General features: G+C 39.1%; 1 protein-coding gene across 4 annotated transcripts in view; it reads right to left on the bottom strand.

Annotated features, from left to right (window-relative positions):
• The window catches only part of Mid2 (midline 2), a 98567-nt gene that overhangs the window by 4390 nt on the left and 74221 nt on the right, over positions 1 to 19956 (bottom strand). For 2 of the 4 annotated variants that reach the window (XM_029473304.1, XM_021153074.2), the window contains exons 6-9: positions 13008 to 13135; positions 11725 to 11868; positions 1943 to 2104; positions 201 to 408 (exon numbers count right to left, since the gene is read on the bottom strand). In XM_029473304.1, the coding sequence (XP_029329164.1) occupies positions 201 to 408; positions 1943 to 2104; positions 11725 to 11868; positions 13008 to 13135 (642 nt within the window). Of the gene's footprint in view, positions 1 to 200; positions 409 to 1942; positions 2105 to 11634; positions 11869 to 13007; positions 13136 to 19956 lie in introns of all 4 variants that reach the window. The other 2 variants (XM_029473305.1, XM_021153072.2) reach the window with 1 other exon arrangement.

Raw genomic sequence — 19956 nt, 5'->3', positions numbered from 1 at the left:
ACAGCACTTCCCATCTCCTAGCCCAATGTATTTTCCAAAATTTTATCTTCTAAAAACTGGCAAAATTTTCTAGGACTACTTCTTATCAAATATCTCTTAACCTTGACTTCCTAGTATTTTTGTTTAGCTGTTCAACTGAATCTCCTAAGAGCCTAAAAGCAGAGAGGATGAGAGAAAGAAAGAAAACAAACTCCACTTACCATGTTGAAGAACCCATGACCACCTCCCAGTAGTGGCAGCCACTGTCGATGAATATATTTCCTGCTGCCCCATAACACCCTGTGCCACTAAATCTCTCCGGAGTGTGGCTCTTCTTCAGAGAGCTCTCATCCTTCTCCATCTGCAATCCATCATTGGAGATCTTCAACTTCTTGTGAGTCATTTTGGGATCTAGTTTAAATGGTTGGCCTGAAAAAAAAAAGTGAAAGAGAGGGGGGAAAACCCATGATGAAACATCATCGTGATGAACTGTACCTTTCCCCTCCAAGACCATTATTAGCAGAGGATCTCCAATGATGATCTAGGTTGGCTACAGTTTGAACTATATTACTAAAGCACGCAAGAGTGTCAAGTTGCAACTAAGTAAGATTTCGCCCTCCTATAGAATAGCCTTCATGCATTATTTTCCCTCTCTGTAAAAAATGTGGGTATCTCATTTTGCTGGAAGTCATATTCCAATCACAGAGGAGAAAGTGTTCCCATCATGTATTATGATATTAAAAGGGACCACTCGAAGTCTCACATCCTCAATCCATCCTCAATCCATCATTAGAGAGCTTCACCTTCTTGGGAGTCATTTTGGGATCTAGTTTAAACTGTTGGCCTGAAAAAAAATGTAAAAGAATGTTTTATTTTCCCAAGTGGCTTAAGATTTAGGTAAATTTTTAAGGAGTGTTACAATGTTTGAAGTAAGAAAGTCTGTCTTAATGAGGCAACTGCTCACAAAAAAAAAAAGAAGAAGAAGAAGAAGTGAGAAAAACTCAGCAACAGGAGATGCTTGCTTTCGTGAAATCGGAGTGCACATATAATTAGGTAACTTTGTTAGAGTGGCTGTTCCATCATCGATGATGAAAGATAGCATGTGCTTCAGTTCAGAGACCCTTATAACCATGCGACTAAAACACTGTCCCGTGACCCTGAGTGCTGGGTATGGAAAGAGCTTTAGTGTGCGGTATGCCTCTGTGATAGACACTGTGTGTTTATTCCGCAGCCATTCCTCATCTTTTTCCCCTCTCTCACTCAGTCTTCCAGCCACCCTTGCTGCTAGGAATAGTTAATAGGAAGGAAACTGAAGTCAAGCAGATTGGAAGAACATTCTGATTAAGCACTTTTTTCATTGATTAAAAGATTGCCAACGTTTTCCCTTCTTCTTCCTGTCTTGAAGGGAAATATGGCATCAGAGGCTGCACTGGCCATCTTGTGGCCTGGTGGGTAAACACAAAGAAAGAGCTTACATGGGATCTCAGAGCTGCTATATTAGCCATGAGCAGGTTGCCTTCAAACTTCTTGCAATGTGTGACAGGAAGTTTAAAAAAAGACAAACAAACAAAAACCACTATTCACGTAAACTCCTTGGAAATCTTGCTAGAACTCTTGTCGGTTTTGCTCAAGAGCACTCCTAAAACTATGGCTTCTCTGTGGTAGAGCTTTGCTGGATCATCACAAGTAATGCTCGTCGACTCAATTTTCTCCCAAGCATGGGAGACAGGGGTGGAAGGCAGAGAAAACCCTTCCCTAACCTCATTCCAAGCCATGAGCTACGCTATACATCTCTTAGTCCACAAACACCCATGGGCACCAACAAACCCTTTAAATAAAGCACAAACTACCACAATAAATTCCCTCGACTCAGTGCCACTACTCTGGGAGTCCCCTCAGGCTAAGTGTCCTCCTTGACACAGAGAGAAAAGGAGTCTTTCCTCCTGAAATCACCACAACTTACTGTTTGTTTTTAGTCTGGTGGGTTCGCTGTTCCGGCTGCCTGCTTGATTTATGGCTTTCACGATAAAGATGTAGCGTGTCCCACTCTGGAGTCCATGAACTGTGTAATGGTTCTGCTTAATGTTGGGCACAATCATCCAGCTATCCACTGAATTGTACAGACCTGTGAAGTAGGGAAAGACAAAAGTATCATCCAACAGGTTAAAAAAAAGTCAGGATTTAAAAAAAAAATACACTGAAAATCAATTATAAACCACCTACATGAATTCATTTTCTTTTGAGCCTTGAAAGATATAATGAGATGAACTGGCACTTATGAGTTCACTAATTATTATTTTCCACGCACTTAAAAGAGTTGTACCAGGCTTCTGGCATCTAGCAACCACTGACAAAAGCTAGGGTATATTGTTTTTATGCCAAAGAACACAAATAGTAGAATCCTCACAGTTATGGACTATCTGGATCTTTACCACTAAAATCTGTTTCTGTGTGAACTAAGTCTGGTCTTGGATAGATGGAAAAATTCCTGTACAGAACTCAGTATCATGAACATTCAGAGCAGAAGGGACACCTAGACATGAATCCCCTTCATCTTTCGGAGTAAACAATAATGGAAGGAAAGTGACTTGTCCGTGGTCATAGATGAAGCTTTTATCTTTTTATCCTATTTCAGTGATGATTGCACTGCATCACTGTGGGGAGGGTGTGAATGACAATGTGCCTTTGTCCCTGTATGACAGTGAGACTTTCAGAGCCACATTACCCTGCCTTTCCACCTCATCTTCACCCTTCCTTACCAAATTTGCTAGACTTCAAAAGAAGCCAAGATGACTTGACAAAGTAGGGTAGAATCTTCTTGCTCTGATAGGATGTTTGGTTTTTTGTTTGTTTGTTTGTTTTGGTTTGGTTTGTTTTCTACCTCTTCCTGACTCAATCCCCATCCCATATTCTTCTTGGGTCACGTGGTCGAGAATTGTATTATTATCCAAAAGGTTTTTCTTTCTGCCCAAGCAAGGAAAAGGACCTCAAGAATGCTTTTGCTTTTGAAAATAATCTTGAGACTATAGATATAGTGACTTAAACAGGATGAAATATATTTAATTAAAAGTATTTGACTAGTTTTTGGTAAAATGAATACTGATACTCTATTCTGACGGGTTCTTCTTTTTTTCTCTTTGGCTTCTCTCTTCTGTTATCCATTTCTCAGTTGGTTTAACATTTTAAAAATACAATTCTACTTGAAGATGGAAAGGAAAGGTCATGGAAAATGAGGACCAATTTAAGTCATTGTTATAGAGTTCGAATGAAGAATTGAGTGAGATTAAAAATTAGAAATAGTATTGTGAATATTTTACAAGGGAGTTGATCAAGAGATTCATAATTAATTCAAGGTATGCTGAAAAGGCCAAAATTAATACTAAAAATTGAGACATAAATTTGAGCATGGTGGTACATACCTGTAATCCCAGCACCTCAGAGGTAGAGGCAGGAGGGTCAGGCTTTCATGGTCAGCCTTGACTATAGAGCAACTTCTGGGCTCAGGCAAGGCTATCTCAAAAGGTCAAACAACAACCAAACAAACAAAAATCATAATGAGGGAACAAAAAGATGTACTACAGAAATAGGACAAAGCATTGATTGAGAGGAGGCTGGAGAGATGGCTCTTTAATTCCCATAACTGCCTGTCACTCCAGTTCCAGGGAATCTCACCCCTTTACACCAATGCACGTAAAACACACGTGAATAAATTAAAAAAGAATTGATTGAGATATTAAATGACTCTTGTCTTCTTGTGAAAAAAGGATAAGGATCAGAACAAAACTTTTTCTTAACTGGAAACCACTGGACAGTATGGGCAATAAATTACGGGAAAACCTGTATCACAAAGAAGAAACCAGTCTCTCAAAAATTTAAAACACAAAAACAGCTACAAATTTTCTACATGTGAAGTACTATATAGTTGTAAAAGAAGACTGAGGATGCTCTCTATGAGCTGATAGGGAAACACTGCTAACTGGAAAAGTCTAATTACAAAAGAGCATAAAGATTCTATAGTATTTTTGCAGAAAGGCAAAGAATAAATCATATTACATTTTCTTGGACTTCCAAAACCTATAACAATGGTAGCAATAACCAAGATGATAACAAAGTCGGTCACTTACAAAGGATGAGGGTGGAGGGAAAAGGGATACCAGAAAAAAAGGAAATCCCCATGAGTATACTTTTTTGCATATTTCCCTTTTAAGAAAAATTTCATTAAAATAAGTGCAAAAACTAAAACTCTATCAATAAATTATAATTTCACATTTAAAAATTACATAGCAGTTCAAAAGGTTAAAATTAAATCAACAAAAAAGTGGAGGAAAGATGAGACTAAAGGCAAAGTGAAACAAATTAAATCCACTATATTTTAAAGGCATAATGACCATGGAACATGCAGATGAGGGAAGAACTGTTTAAGTACCCTCCCATGCAACTACATACTCAGTCCCTGAGCAAATCAGTTCTGAAAATAGTTTAGACATATTGCCGGGTTGAGCAAATATGTATTCATGTTCTTGAGACCCCAAATTCTTACCACGGAGAAAAGAACATGCATATGGAAAGGGTGAAGGCAAGAAAGAACTCATGGAGATGAGTTAGAAGTGGGTGGTCTTGATCTGTCTGCATGCTGTCTGGCTGCAGTTTCCTCCTATTTCAAACTTTCCCTCCAGGAGAAATCCGGAGCTCAAGTGACCCAGGAGATAAACAAAACATCACATGTCTAGGAAAATGGAAGATTCTCTAGCCTCCCACCCTCACGTTGGCAGTTCTATAAATGGAGTAAACAACTACTGGGGAAGGAGACATAGAGCAGCCAAGGTGTGGAGGAGAGACCACTGAGGAACTGCCTGCAAGCTGTGCTCAAAGCTCCAGGCTTGCAACTTTCCTAAGCCATGAGCTATCTTGGGTGAGATACAGTTGCTTTTTTGAGCCATCCCTGTTTTTCCAAGTAACCTTTTACCCATACTCTTAATATTTACTCCAATAAAAATGCATTGGTTCAGCAAGTTGGACTTTGGTGCAATCATTTCTTTGGCCTACTGTGCATTCCCTTTCTGGGGTGAATAGTTTGTGTGTGTGTGTGTGTGTGTGTGTGTGTGTGTGTGTGTGTGTGTGTGTGTGTGTGTTGGTGAGTGCTGTTGCTCGAGTAAAGCTGCTCACAGAGCACTGTATGACTTGTAAAATATGTACAGTTAGCCCAACTTTCTCTGTGCATTCTGCATTCAAGGATTCAACCAACTACAGATTTTAATGTGTTTTAAAAAAAGATTTCTTTTTATTTTGTGGATGTTTTGCTTACATGTATATATGTGCACCAAGTGTATGGAGTACCCACAGAGACTAGAAGAGAGTGTCAAATCCCCTGGAATTTGAGTTACAGATAGTTGTAAGCTGCCATGTGAATGCTGGGAAATGAATCTGGGTCCTCAGTAAAAAGAGCTAGTACTCTTAATCACCAAGACATCTCTCCAGACCCTCAAAACTATAGATTTAAAGATTTGAGATAGAACCTTACCATATAACCCAGGCTGGCCTAAAATTTCCTATATAGGCTAGGCTGTCCTTCAATTCATAATCCTTCAACATTAACAATATAATAACTATTTACAGAATTTATATTTTACTAGACACTATAAATAGTCTAGAAATGACTTAACATATACTGGAAGATGGCTATAGGTTGTATGCAAATATTACACCATTTTATGTAGGGATCTGAGCATTTACAGATTCTGGTATCCTCAGGAGGTCATATAACCAATTCCACATGAATACTAACAGGCTTCCATATTTGCATATATATGTAAACATATGTAGAGAATGCACATAAGTATATGTGGTGGTTTGAATGAGAATGTCCCTATAGGCTCAGATGTTTGAATACTTGGTCCCCAGTTGGTGTCACTGTCTGGATAGGTTTAGGAGGTATAGTCTTGCTGGAAGAAGTATGTCACTGGGGCTTTTAAGAAACTATGTGCTTGGGCTGTAGAGATGGCTCAGGGGTTAAGAGCACTAACTGCTCTTACAGAGGTCCAGAGTTCAAATCCCAGCAACCACATGGTAGCTCACAACCATCTGCACTGAAATCTGAAGCCCTCTTCTGGTGTGTCTGAAGACAGCTACAGTGTACTTAGATATAATAAATAAATAATTTTTTTTTAAGCTATGTGCCATTCAGAGGTCACTCTCTTGGCTTCTTGTTTGTAGTTTAAGATGTGAGCTATCAGCCTGCTATCAGCCTGCTGCCATACTTTAGCCATCAGACTCTAAGCCACTGGAGCTGTAAGCCCAAATAAACTGTTCATCTGTAAGTTGCCTGGCCATGGTATATTATCATAACAGTAGAGAAGTAACAAGTTAGTATATTACGTGTGTGTGTGTGTGTGTGTGTGTGTGTGTGTGTGTGTGTACTACTAAGGTTTTAGTTTTTCATACCACTGTCCTACTAAAAGTAGCCAGGGCTCCTGGGAATATAGCTGATTTGAAGGTTTGGACAGGATAAAGTTAAAATGAGTCTGCAATATTTTTTGTTAGGCCAGAAAGCAAACAAAATGCTCACAAAAAGGACAGGAAAATATGGCACACCTCTAGAAATGTCTTGAAAGGCTCTCACTGCCTAAATCTGGGACATTTACACAAGAAAAAATGAAGGTACTAAAGAATTCTAAATCATTGATGAAAATGCATCTGTGAGTCTCTCCTGATGAATAAATAAAAAAGATGAAATAGGGAGAGAGGCTCTTGCTACACAAAATATCGAGTGACAGTTTGTAAGTATGGGAGCGAGTTCTCCGCTGGGAAACTTCATTTCACAATCATCATGTAAAGACTGGAGAGAGCAACATCATCAGTTGATGCTCAGTTAGGGGTAAGAGTCGGGTGAGATGGCGTTGAGGAAGAAGCAGGATATTTTGTATAATTTTAAAGCATCACCATACAGACTGCTTACTGGTAGTAAAAGAAAAAAAAACACAAAGTACATAATTTAAAAAGTCAGGGAACATAGTGATAAGATATGTAAAATTAGCATCAATAATGTAGTGTAAATCGACATTACATACCTCTGGATATGACATTCTAAGAAGTATACTGTTGCTGTTATATTCTATCACATATGCACTATTCCAACTAGGCATGCAAATAAAATGAATGCATATGACTTGAATATAACTGTGAGGAAGTATCAGATAAATTAAGAAAAAGTGTAAGAAGAGATAGGGTCTTCCTATGTAGCCCAGGCAGGTCTTGAGCTGTAATCCTCCTGAATCAAACTGCTTGTGCTGGAATTAGTGATGTGTACCAGTACATCTAGAAAATGGGCATTGTTTTATATGTCAAAAACTATCAAAGACAAAGAATGATTGAGGAAGTCTACTGGGCTAAAAGAAAGCTAAATATATGATAATTACATCCTACCTTATAAAGGTCAATGATGGACTCTTTATATATTATAATCAATATTATTGAACTAATTGTCAAACCTAGAATGTAAATGGGAAGCTATATAAGAGAATTATATGGTTGTTAACTTTTTGAGACAAGAGTCTCATTATGCAGCTCTGGCTGGGCTTGAACTCACAAAGAACCACAAGCCTCTGATATTGAATTTCTAAAAGTTGACAGATGTGTAAAGGATTAGGGGACACTGGAAAAGAGGAAGCAGGAATAATGTAAGAGCCAGAAGATAGCAACCAAGTCTTCTGGGCAAGACTAAGGCAGTGTAATCAGAACTCACAGTAGGTGTGGAAGCTTCCACTGAATCTGCATAAGAATGGGCCTGTCAGAGTTCAGGGCTTGTCAGTTCTAGGGGCTTTCATATTTTCTTCTGGCCTTACAAACACCAGGGATGCACAAATATATATTAAAAAGTGAAGAGTGTTCTTTGTGCTAGTATTGGAATTTTTATTTTAAAATCATTCTTATTTATTTGTGTGTGTGTGTGTGTGTGTGTGTGTGTGTGTGTGTGTGTGTGTGTGTGTAGGCCAGAGGACTCTCCTGGGTGTCATTCTTCAGGCTCTGTCTATTATTTTTTTTACTGATATAGAGTCTCTCAGTGGTGTGGAACTAATCAAATGGGCTAGGTTGTCTGGCCAGCAAGCCTGGGGACTGAACTCAGGTTCTAAGATTGTAATGGTGAATATATGATTCTGTGGGTATCAATAAGACTTGGTGCGATGGGACCAACACGTGAATTATGTAAATAAAAATACACTTCATAGTCAACGAAAAATGTCAAAATATGGAAATGTAAGAGACAGGATGAATGTGTGTGATGGAGACAAATGTATTACTGAAAAGATAAATTGATAAAGTTCTAACTTTGTGGCAATGTGCTACAGACTGCCTGACTAGACAAACTTTCTGTCCAATGATTTTGTAATGCAAAGGAAAACACTGAACCAAAAGGACCTGTTGGGATTCTCATTCAGCTAAGGGCATATCGCCTGGAACCTTATTGACTGTGATCATTTCTAATGAGAAGAGGTGATAGGAAGCGCTCAGAATCCAGGGGGTAACGTCTGGATGGGGAGGGAGATCTACCTCTTGTGACCAGGTAGGGTGATATATGCCTATAATCCTGTACTCTGGGAGATGGAGGCAAGATTACTATGAGTCACAGGTGAACCAGGGTTCCATTGCAAAACCCTACCTCAAAACAAAAAGAAAACAAAAGGAAAAAATAAGAGGAGGGGGGAAGAGATAGAAGAGAGGGAGGAAGGGAAGGGAAGGGAAGGGAAGGGAAGGGAAGGGAAGGGAAGGGAAGGGAAGGGAAGGGAAGGGAAGGGAAGGGAAGGGAAGGGAGGACAAAGGGAAAAAGGAAGTTCTAGATAATGACAATGTGAAACTGTCTCAAGAGAAAGTAGCTGTCAGTGCTGGTGTTCACTCATCCTCAGCAGAGCTGACCGGCTGAGGAGACCAGGACTCTGAATGAGTATTGAGATTTCTTTCTAGTAAAATGGTTGCCCATTGCCTTTAATCCCAGCACTCAGGGAGCAGAGACAAGGGAATCTCTGTGAATTCCAGGCCAATTTGGTCCACACAGTGAGTTCCCAGTCAGTTAGGGCTCCAGAGGAAGGAATCGTCTAAAACAAATTACTCACTGTAGTCTGAATCTTGCTGCAAGGCTTTGCTGTTTGTCATAGCCTATTAAACTTTTCTGTCAATGTTTGAAAGCACAGCAGTCAGGCTGAGAGGGAAAACAAATGTAAGGAAAAATAGAAACCAGCTAAGAAGGATCCAGGCATGACTTGACGCAGAATCAAGGTGACAAGGCAAAATGTCATAAGCAGAAAGTCAAAGGTGCTGAGTTTGAGCCATGTGGAGACAGAACTTATCATACATGGGAATCTCAAGATAATTATTGGCTCGGTAAACATTCAGTAATCAATGTGGCTTCCAAAAATGGTACAGTACAAGAAATATAACCCATTGACTGAGGATGCACTTGAGTTAGTCCAGGGCTTACCTAGTATGAAGAAAGCCCTACATCCCATCTTCAGCACTACATAAAGCTGGGTATGGCCTTACATGCCTATAATCCCAGCACTCAGGCTGTGGTGACAGAAGACTTGGAAGTTCAAGGTCACTCTCACACAGGAAATTGAAGGCCAGCCTGAGCTACTTGAGAGCCTGCCTCAGAGGAGAAAAAAAAAAAAAAAGGATATCCTCTGGGGAAGTTGAAACAGGTTCCAAGTACTCATAGTCCCTGTTGACCCGATGCATGTTTTAAAAGCACTTTGACCAACAGAAGACAAAGCTCATGGTGATAACGGCCCTGAAAAGCAGACTGTATGGGGAACAACTGGAAGAACTAAAAAGGTTGAGTCATAAAAATGAGGGAAGTTAGTAGTGCCATATGAGCTACCTAAAATACCTGAGCAACTGTTCTGTGAGAAAGATGGAATGTTCGTTAATGAGTCACAGAAAGCTTAATGAAGAAAACTCAAGTGGGAAGGCTGACAGTCACAGGTTCTGATCTCAGTCCCATCCTATTTGAGTTCTGTGTCCTTAGGAAACTAACTTAACATCAGCACCAATTTCTCATATAAAAATGGAATCAGTACAATCTCTGAAGACTGAGAGCACTTGAAGACTAAATGGGATAATAGCTGTGCAAATAACAAAGCAGACTGAACACACCGCTTTCTTCTGTCCTTGTTATTTACAAAGAGAAACAGGCCTCCCTTGCGGAAGCACTGGAGATCATTTATAGCAGTCCAGCAATCAAATGGACTGCTTTCATGACAATGAACATTTCCTCACTAGCAATATTCAAAGATATTTACTTGTGAGTAAAGAGAAGACTGGACCAGTTATCTTCTAAGGGCCATTCCAAGGTTAAGATGTGTATAACCTTGTCATTAGTAACAACTCCTTTAGTCCTTCAATTACAAATGACTCTCGGGTTTGTCAGATCTTGAACCTGTTCTCAACTTCTGGGAAATGATTACTCTTCCTCTAGCATGAAGTTAAAGGACACTTCCTCTCTTTGATACTGGCTTCTAGAACACACAGAGTGTACTGTAAGAAGAAACTTATAAGTAAGGCCTTAGAGCTTGTGACTTCATAATCTGAAGAAATGCCCAGAAACGATGGGTACGTGAGCCAAGGGGCTTAGAATAATTTTACTCCTAAATGTCCCCTCATCTCTCCACCCCGGTACTGTCAAAACAAAAACAAAAACCAGAAGTCTGCTTAAGAATTGTCACCAATTAGGAAAAGAAAGCCTATGAGGAGGGTTTATTTGAATAAAGTCTATTCATGCTGGTCTGTGAAGAGAGACATAAATGCAAAGCACAAAGTAACAGAAAATAATATTTTTCAGCTTTGCCAATGCAACTGCTCAGATTCAGTTTTGACTCAGCTTGGATTCCATCGCTTCCCCTTCCCCCCAGTGAAGTGAGGGGAACCTTTCTGCTCAAATCCTACTGACTGCAGCCAATCAGTTAAGTTCCTACTGGGTCTGGTCTTGCTCCAGTTCACTAGGAGGCAAAACCATCCTCACATGTAGGCTGATACAGCCTTTTAAACATCTTTAACTTTGTGACACACTGATGCAGCTTTTTGTTTGTTTGTTTGTTTGTTCATTTGTTTGCTTTTGAAACAGGCCTTAATTACAATTCTATTGCCTCAACTTCCTGCATGTTGGGATTATCAGCATGAGCCACTGGTACCTGGCTCCATCATGCTTTTATATGTACTGGACTTATTTCTGGAAACGAAGAAGTAGCAAAGAGAAGAATGACAGGGCAGAAGACTGATCTACATAGTCATAGACACAAATAGGTAGAATAAAGGAAGCAATGGTCTTTGAACGGAATTTTATTTTAGCATGATAAGAGAGAGAGAGAGAGAGAGAGAGAGAGAGAGAGAGAGAGAGAGAGAGAGAGAGAGATTGATTCACTCACATGGAATGTGGAATGGTGGTGACTTAGCTACCCAGGAACAAATATTAAGTCAATGGAGTGGTATGGATTGAAGAAAAGCTATGGGTTACATAAACCATTAGGGATGATCCCAGTGGCTACCCAGCAAGAAAATACACAACTTGCTTATCAGCCATCAGTAATGTTTTACAATCCCCTGGGGAGCTTGCACTGTCTATGAAAGTCTATACTAAACAACCTCACATGTCTTACAAACACTTGCCTCGTGGCGCACCGGCCAATCTTGAGCAGCTTACTGCTTCCTTACATTTCCTTATCTCTGGCCACAGGCCCCAACTACACCATGACTTACTGATGAAGTTAGCCTGGCCAGTGAATATGGTGTACTGAAGCTCATAGGAGCTGATGCTGAACTCATCGTCTGAGATCCAGTGGACTGTAATGGTGTCATGGGAAGCAGTACAGAGTTCTTCTCGGATAGATGGTGGGTTTGGAGCTGAAAAGGAAACGTGAAGACAATGGTAAGGAAATACTTTGTCTCATCAGAAGTAGTAGGAGTTTTTGTTTCTCGTATTTTTTTTTTCAGTCATGGGGATTAAGTCCATGCCAGACAATCTCAGTACCATGGAGCTACATCCTTAACTCTGAAGAAATGTTCTTAATAGAAAACAACCACCAGACTGAAGCTATGTGCTGAGACTTCAGCTCCCCCCAAACACATTTGTGACAAATATATAAGACTAAGTTATTGTAATGATCTCCCCAGTTTTCATTTAGAATGCCTGTAAAAATGCATCTATACATAGCAAAGCAAAATACTGTTTTCTCATTACATGGACTTCAACCTGTTTTTATTTCAAGATATTTTTTTCCTAAACATTTGACAGTATTTAAACTGCAAATTAATAAGAATTTCCCACCATAAAATGAACATGATAGCCCCCTTATAGATTTGTTATGAGGAATAATGATACAAAATTAATTTACAGTGTATGGAATGAAGCAGATAAGTAATAGCTGCATTGATATAATAACAATATGACTACAAACAAAAAACTTATTGTGTATAGATTTGTCTCAAGAAGTGACTGGTTTTTAATCCTGAAAACAACCAGCATTCTGAACAAGCTGGCATTATTCTTTACTATCTTTTTTTTTTCTTCCTGGATATTTATTAGTCTTTATTTCAGTCATTTTAACAATTGTAGGCTGTCACCTCTGACAGCTATTTGTTATGTGGAAAATGTATCTGGAAAACTAATCCTGAGTCCTAACAGCTCAGGAGAATCATGTGATGCATTATAAGAAATAAAGTTGATTTTTTTAAAAAAATAAATCACTTCTTTTTTGCAGCTATTGAACACTGCTGGTCAAGATCTCTGCTAATGAGCCACAGCCAGAAGTCCACTTTTATGTTACATGAACTAAAACAAAATTGTTTCTAAAGGTACACGTGATTGACCACTATACCAGCTCAAACATATTGATCTTGTCTGGAAAACTACATGTACCAGAAAAAGCTTATTTTTTAAAAAAATTACGGCAAACATTTTTCTTTTCAGTTTACTTTAGACAGAAAGGGTACAGAAGGGAAAAACTAACTACAATGGGGAGGGAAGCACAGCTCTTCCACACCTGTTAAATAGTCTAGCCCCTCCAATAGTTTCTTTTCTCTAGAAAAATCTAAAGCAAAGTTTTCAAAGGCATCATTAAAATTGATGTCTGGAATCAGAACTTGCGAAGATGCAGTTGCCATAGCGACCCTGAAAAGGAAAAAAAAAGGCATCAATACATCAAAATAGGCTTGCAACCTTCATCTAGTGTTTGATTTCTGGTTTAACGAGGTAAAAATAAGTCACTTGTAAGTGAAAATACCATATCTCTGCCTTTCTAACGGAAACAGTTTCCATTTTAATCGTAAGGAACCAATTAAGACTTATACCATATTTACACACATATGTTCATCCCTCAAACACACTCCCCCATCCTGTCTTAATTTTGAGAAGTAAATACAGGATTTTTTCCCCTCTGCATCATTTTCCATCTGGCAGGCAGCATCAAAGTAGACCTCTGCTGGCTTGGTAAGAGCAGTTTAAGATTGCTTTTCTATGTCTCTTTTTTTCATGCTAACTAACAAACCAACATGTTGAGTTAGTATATCTCCATTAATATCATTCATTATTTGATATTTTAAAATATTTATATTTCATTGTTTTGTTCTCTAATTGCATAATACTGTGATAATTATGTCCCCAACTAAGTGTTTCTTTCCTATTTATGTATTTATTTGAAATAAGTTTCACATATTCCAGGCTAGCCTTGAACTTGCTCCATAGCCAAGAATTACTTTGAAATCCTGTTTCTCCTATCTCCTGAGGGTCAGAAAGATGGACATGTGCCACCATGTCCCATTTAGAAGGTGCTGTGGATTCAATCTAAGGCTCTGTGTAAGCTAGGAAAACATTCTGCTAGGTGAGTTACATCTTTAGGTTCAACTGTCCAACTAACTTTAAGACACAGCAATAGGGCTTCTATTTTACTTCCCATCTCTTCTTCTATGGTTCCTAAAACAATGTTGAACACATAGTGAATAAAAAAATGTTGAATGAGTAACTGAATGACTTACGAAAACAATATAATGGTAACATTTATGGAATGCTTAGTATATATAAGGCACTGTGCACAAAAATGAAAATTTTACATAAATTATCTAATTTTCTCCTTACCACAATGTTATATAGTAGAAGATATTTCCATTTTCTAAGTGAGGAAGCATGCACATTTAAAAGCTAAGTAGGCTGTCAAGATCACACATAATAGTAAAAATCAAATTTTAATTGAAGCCATGTTTGTCTGATCTTAAATTCTTTTTCCATAACTATGAATGTTATTCCTAATTTTAACTATACATGTTATGTACGTCAGCAATTCTTATGACCTAATGATTAATAGGGCTTATCTGAGGAAGCTTTTACAGAAATATTCAGGCTTTAGTCCTGTATCAGACCTTCTGAAGCAGTCAATGAAGTCCCTTGTGCAGACAGAGGGCAAGATGGAAGGAAACATTACCTTGCAAACACTACGGAGGTTCTAGTGGACAGAGTAAAATCAGAACGGCAATTTTTATACTGAGCCATTTGTAAGGCAATGAGCAACTGGGCAAATACATATGCTCTGTTGCAGATCTACAAACAATAGCTTTTGACTATTTCTGAAACCGTAGATGTTTCTGGAATAGATTGCATGACAGTAAAAATAAATGGGGGTTATGGATTTTATTTTTGGCTTTGTTTCATTTCGTTGTTTTAACAGAAACTGGTGTGCTTTATGCTGACCTTCGCCTTCCTATGTAGCTGAGGGTGGCCTTGAACCTGTGATCCTCTTCTAATACCTCCTTAGTACTGAGATTAAAGTTGTACAACTGGATGCCCAGCACAGAACAATCTTTTTAAAAAAAAAAAAAGATTTATTTATTTTTATATAAGTACATTGTAGCTGTCTTCAGACGCACCAGAACAGGGCATCAGATCTCATTACAGATGGTTGTGAGCCACCATGTGGCTGCTAGGACTTGAACTCAGGACCTCTGGAAGAGCAGTCAGTGCTCTTAACCACTGAGCCATCTCTCCAGCCCAGCACAAAACAATCTTAAGGTTTCACATTGAACAGCTATTTTTGTAGTATTTGATAAAAAACAATCTTAATGTTAAGTCAGAAAACTGGCCTTAATTTTTTTCCTGGCCTTCCCAATCTTCTTTTACTCATCTACTTATCCATCCATGCATCTACCCAAAAGTTATTAAGCAAAATTAATGTGCCGGGCAGTGTGCTCCATTCTACAGGTACTCAAGGAAACAAGTTTGCTGTGATCCACGTGTTCAATGAGCTCACAGGTCATGGGGAATAGAGACCTTAAATGGGCAATGCAAGGAGGGTATGGGAAACACACGTCATCTAACAGAAACATGGGACCAAGGACAAATCTCCCCAGAGCAAGTTCAGTTTTATTTTGGGTTTTGGTTTGGTTTTTGGTGTATGCTTGTTTGTTTGCTGGTTTGTTTCCTTAAGACAGGGTTTCTCTGTGAAGCCCGAGCTCTCCTGGAACTCTACCACCCTGGCCTCAAACTCAGAGATCCACCTACCTCTGTCTCTTCAGTACTGAGATTAAAGTCATGCGCCACTGTGCCAGGCTAGAAGCTACTCTTAAGCCATGACCTACATGATGATCAATTAACAAAGGCTTAAAGGGTAGAGAATGAAGCAGAATCATGTGGAATATTATATGTTATGTATTTAACTTGAGCCTTTAACCTAAAAATAAGAATAGGGGCCACTGGAGCAATTTGGGTAAAGGAATAATGTGCATAAATATATTTTAACAACAGTTTTAAAGCTGTAGTGGAAGAAGTGAGTGTGAGCTTCTCATGTGAGAATCCCCCTTGAATGCCTTAGCAGTGGACTTGTTAAGTCGCCTAGGAATAAGCAGTAAGTGAGGTGGGAATGCAGCAGGACAGTGGGACAGGGACATGAGGGACTATCTTCTGGAAGCTGTCAACTGTTAAGGAATCTCACACTCAGCACCACAGTTACAGTAAAAGGCACATCTTACCACCCTTGTACAACCTGCAGAGCCCTGGTTTTACCTGATCAGGTTGAACTCTTACCCAAGGCTCCTACAGAGCCATTCCATTCTTCTCCTTATTAAAACGAAGAAAAGAGACAGAGGAGGGGTGTTCCCTTTGAAACACCTTGATGTATATAATTTCAAAAACCTCCAAAATCTTATATTGAGCTACTACTAAGGCATTCAAGGGGGTTTCTCGCATGAGAAGCTCAGGCTGACGCTCACATGTGTGTTTCACCCTTTCCCTGAACACTTTTCTATTAACACCCCAAAGGTCAAATCTATGTCAAACGCTCTTCCTGATAAACTCCAACTCTGCTTCAGACTGACTCCATCTGAAATTCTGCTTGCAGTCAAAAACCTTGGCTTCATTTGAGTGCAGGTCTCAGAAAAGAACTCAGGCTGCTACTGGTGACATTCTAGTGCCTTGTCTCCTGCCAGAATCCCACTGTCTGTGACAGGGCACAAGAGTGTAATCAAAAGTGAAAAAGGAGTAGAGGACTTATTAAGCAGTCACAAATCCCCGGGTTGAATCCACTGATTTACTGTACACACACACACACACGAATAAAGTTCATTCAAAAATCATGGAAACAACAGTGCCTTGAGATGGGCAATGAATCACGGTGCTTGCTGCCTCACTGCCTGAGTGTGATCTCCAGAGCCCACACAGTGAAAGCACACCATCAGCTCTCAGAAGTTGTTTTCTGACCTCACACATGCCCACTGAGAGACGCATAGATAAATAATAAATAAATAAATAATGTAAACATTAAATGACAGCAGCAGCAACACAAAAACAAGCCAGATGTGTTGCATACCTGTCACTCCAGAACTCAAGCAGCTGGATTTCCACAAATTTGAGGCCAGCATGGACTACAGGGGATATTCTAGGTCACCAAAACCTGGAGCTTTTTTTTTTTTTTTTTTTTAGTGTTTACTGGAAGCCAGACAATCTAAAAAATCCTTCTGTATTCATACACCTCAGAGTTGGAGTTACAGGCAGGGGTAGGGCATTTAGCTTGTATGGGTGGTGGGATCTGAACTCTAATCTTCATGATTACACAGCAAGTGCTCTTAACTGCCAAATGATCTCATTGGACCCTTCATAAAATTCTTGCAAAGCAAGTAAGTGACATGCATGTAGTAACTATAAATACACTCAGCATACCATATGTAAGCTAATTCTCTAACACTGGAGACTGACACAAGTGTGTGTGTGTGTGTGTGTGTGTGTGTGTGTGTGTATGAGAAATTTCATATGCCACCAAAAATAAAGGTTTTCAACGATATGAGAAATTCTGTGGTATATTATTTTGAATGTAAACTATAAGAGAGTATTCAACATTGTCTTCCATTTGTGAAGTCTATATGTGTATTTGTACACGTGTGTGTGTGTGTGTTACAATTCTATATTCCTAAATACTATTCTTTCCCACCTAAAATTCCATTTTATCTTAAGTGATGGTACCTTAATATAATACAATGAATAAGGATGGTGATGGATTTCAGATTCTGTGAGAGAGCAGAGAAAAAAGTATTTCTATTGGGATTTTCAAGTGATATCACATAGATATCCATCTATTCCATGCATTTGAATCCATGAAAAGATTTACATAGAGACTTGGAATCATCAACATAGCAGTTGATTGTAATTAAATGGTAACTGAAGACTTAAACACTAATGGATTTGTAAGGAAAACTGTGTGGGGAGAGAGGAGACTTTCCTAATACTGAATCAGGAAGAACAGTATTACTAAGGAAATAGATCATGGAAGACCTGCTCTCAATGGCAGAGAGAAGTTGGGTAGGGGGAGAAGGAAAGAGAGATGGGAGAGGGAGGGAGAAAGAGAGTGAGAAAAAAGGAAAAGGAAATCAAAGTAAAGAACACAGGTAATGGGAATTTTTATGAAACAAAACAGGAAGACTGCAAGTAAAAGTGGTCACTGGGGACACATGCTACTGAGATACCAATAAGATTAAAGGGAAAGATGAAACAAAAGAGGATCTTTTATATTTAGCAATGAGGTCTTCTTTTGGTGACCTTGAAAAACCACATTCAATAACATGAAGATGGGACACAACATTTCAGAGGCTTCAGACTCAGGACAGTTAAATATAGTGGTTTAAATATATATTTCATCTTTGCTTTCCTAAAATCCCACCAGAAAGAAAAAGAATAAAAATGACCTAAACCCACAAAGACAAAGAGAAAGAAACAAATAGATGCCAACAACGAAGAGACTGTCCACAAATGTTTGGAAGCTAGAAAAGGACAGATGTGCAGTAACCAACAACAGAGCAGAGAAAGCTGGATGGAGAAGCCAACAACATCAAGCTGATTTAGTGACACAAAGCTGAAAGTTTGCATGAAGAATAGCTAGAGCCCCAGATCCACTCAAACAGCCTTCCTTTTCCTCAGCCTGGCAGGAGATGTGAGGTTTACTTCGGCAGAATCTTGACATCTTACTTTTAAAAAAAATCTGGAAAGACTCAGTCTTCTTCCCTGCTTGGCTCCTAGAATGCTGACAGCTGTGCTTATAAGCTTGTTCCTCCTCCCCCGCCCTCTGCATTACACCCCCCCCCACTCGAAGCAGGAGACTGCAGGATTCCTTCCCAGGAAAAGAGACTCAAAAAGAAAACACCTACAGTACTGACAGTTGAGAGCCCACAATAAAAAACTGGCAGTCTGTTTGATAATTCTACAGTGAAGTTCACCAAGCAACAAATTGCCCCCACCCCCTCACAGCTTCTCAGCACCTTTCAGTGCTAAAATTTAAAAGGAAGTCAAAAGTTTAGCAGGTATTCATGGAAGTACAGCAAGTAATGTAATGGACCTGGCAGGAGAGGAGCTATTCTACAGATACTTGGGCCTCTCCCTTCAGCTATCAGAGGACTGAAATAAGGAACTGCAAAGACTTATCATTTCCCCAGGAATCCCATGCTGGGACTAGGGTCCCAATCAGAGGAGGAACTTGCCTCCTAGAAAAATATTTCACACAGTTCTGATACCTTAACCTATGTATATTTCCTGACTTCTGTTTCATTTTTTCTATAGCATTATTACACTTGAATAGAAAAGACTGAAAGAAAGCTGGGCAGTGGTGGTGCACACCTTTAATCCCAGCACTCGGGAGGCAGAGGAAGGCGGATTTCTGAGTTCGAGGCCAGTCTGGTGTATATGGTGAGTTCCAGAACTGCCAGGGCTACACAGAGAAACCCCATCTCGAAAAACCAAAAATAAATAAATAAATAAATAATAAAAGAAAAGAAAAGACTCAAAGAATCTAAAAATCTTTCCTTGGTTCAGCTAAACTGGCAATAAATTATTTTTCATTTATCAACAACTTGTCTCCTAAATTTTTTGTTTGTTTGTTTGTTTGTTTGTTTGATGATGATGATGATGACGATGACGATGATGATAATGATATTGCCTAGGAAGTGAGTGACCTGAGTTGGTCGTCTCTGGAGAAGATGTCAGAGAAGGTGAATGGCTAGGTAAGCATACTACATAGGTTAGCTGTCCAAGTGAACTCACTCAAAATGATGACAGTACCAATGGGAAGATCATGAGCTTAAAAACAAGTCTTCAATGAATGAGAGGGGATATGTAAAGAAGACCATATCCGGACTAATGGGTTGCTGTAGCCCCTTGAATAATTAGTGACTAATTGGGTAATGATTTACTTTAGAGCATAGACTCTGGGCCAATAGGTTGATTATTAATGATTCATGAGTTCTCTGATACAAGGTTCATGGCATTAACTTTCAAAGGACAAAGAGATTAAGCAAAAGCCAAAGAATTACTTCTCTAAGGAATTTACGCAAGAAAAAGCTAAAGGCTAACAACAAAAACTGTACGGAAAGGAAAGGAAAGGAAAGGAAAGGAAAGGAAAGGAAAGGAAAGGAAAGGAAAGGAAAGGAAAGGAAAGGAAAGGAAAGGAAAGGAAAGGAGAAAGG

This window comes from Mus caroli, chromosome X (genome assembly GCF_900094665.2).
Source record: "Mus caroli chromosome X, CAROLI_EIJ_v1.1, whole genome shotgun sequence".
Taxonomy (NCBI): domain Eukaryota; kingdom Metazoa; phylum Chordata; class Mammalia; order Rodentia; family Muridae; genus Mus; species Mus caroli.
The sequence above is the reverse complement of the archived record's forward strand: the minus strand, read 5'-3'. Positions and strand labels throughout refer to the sequence as shown.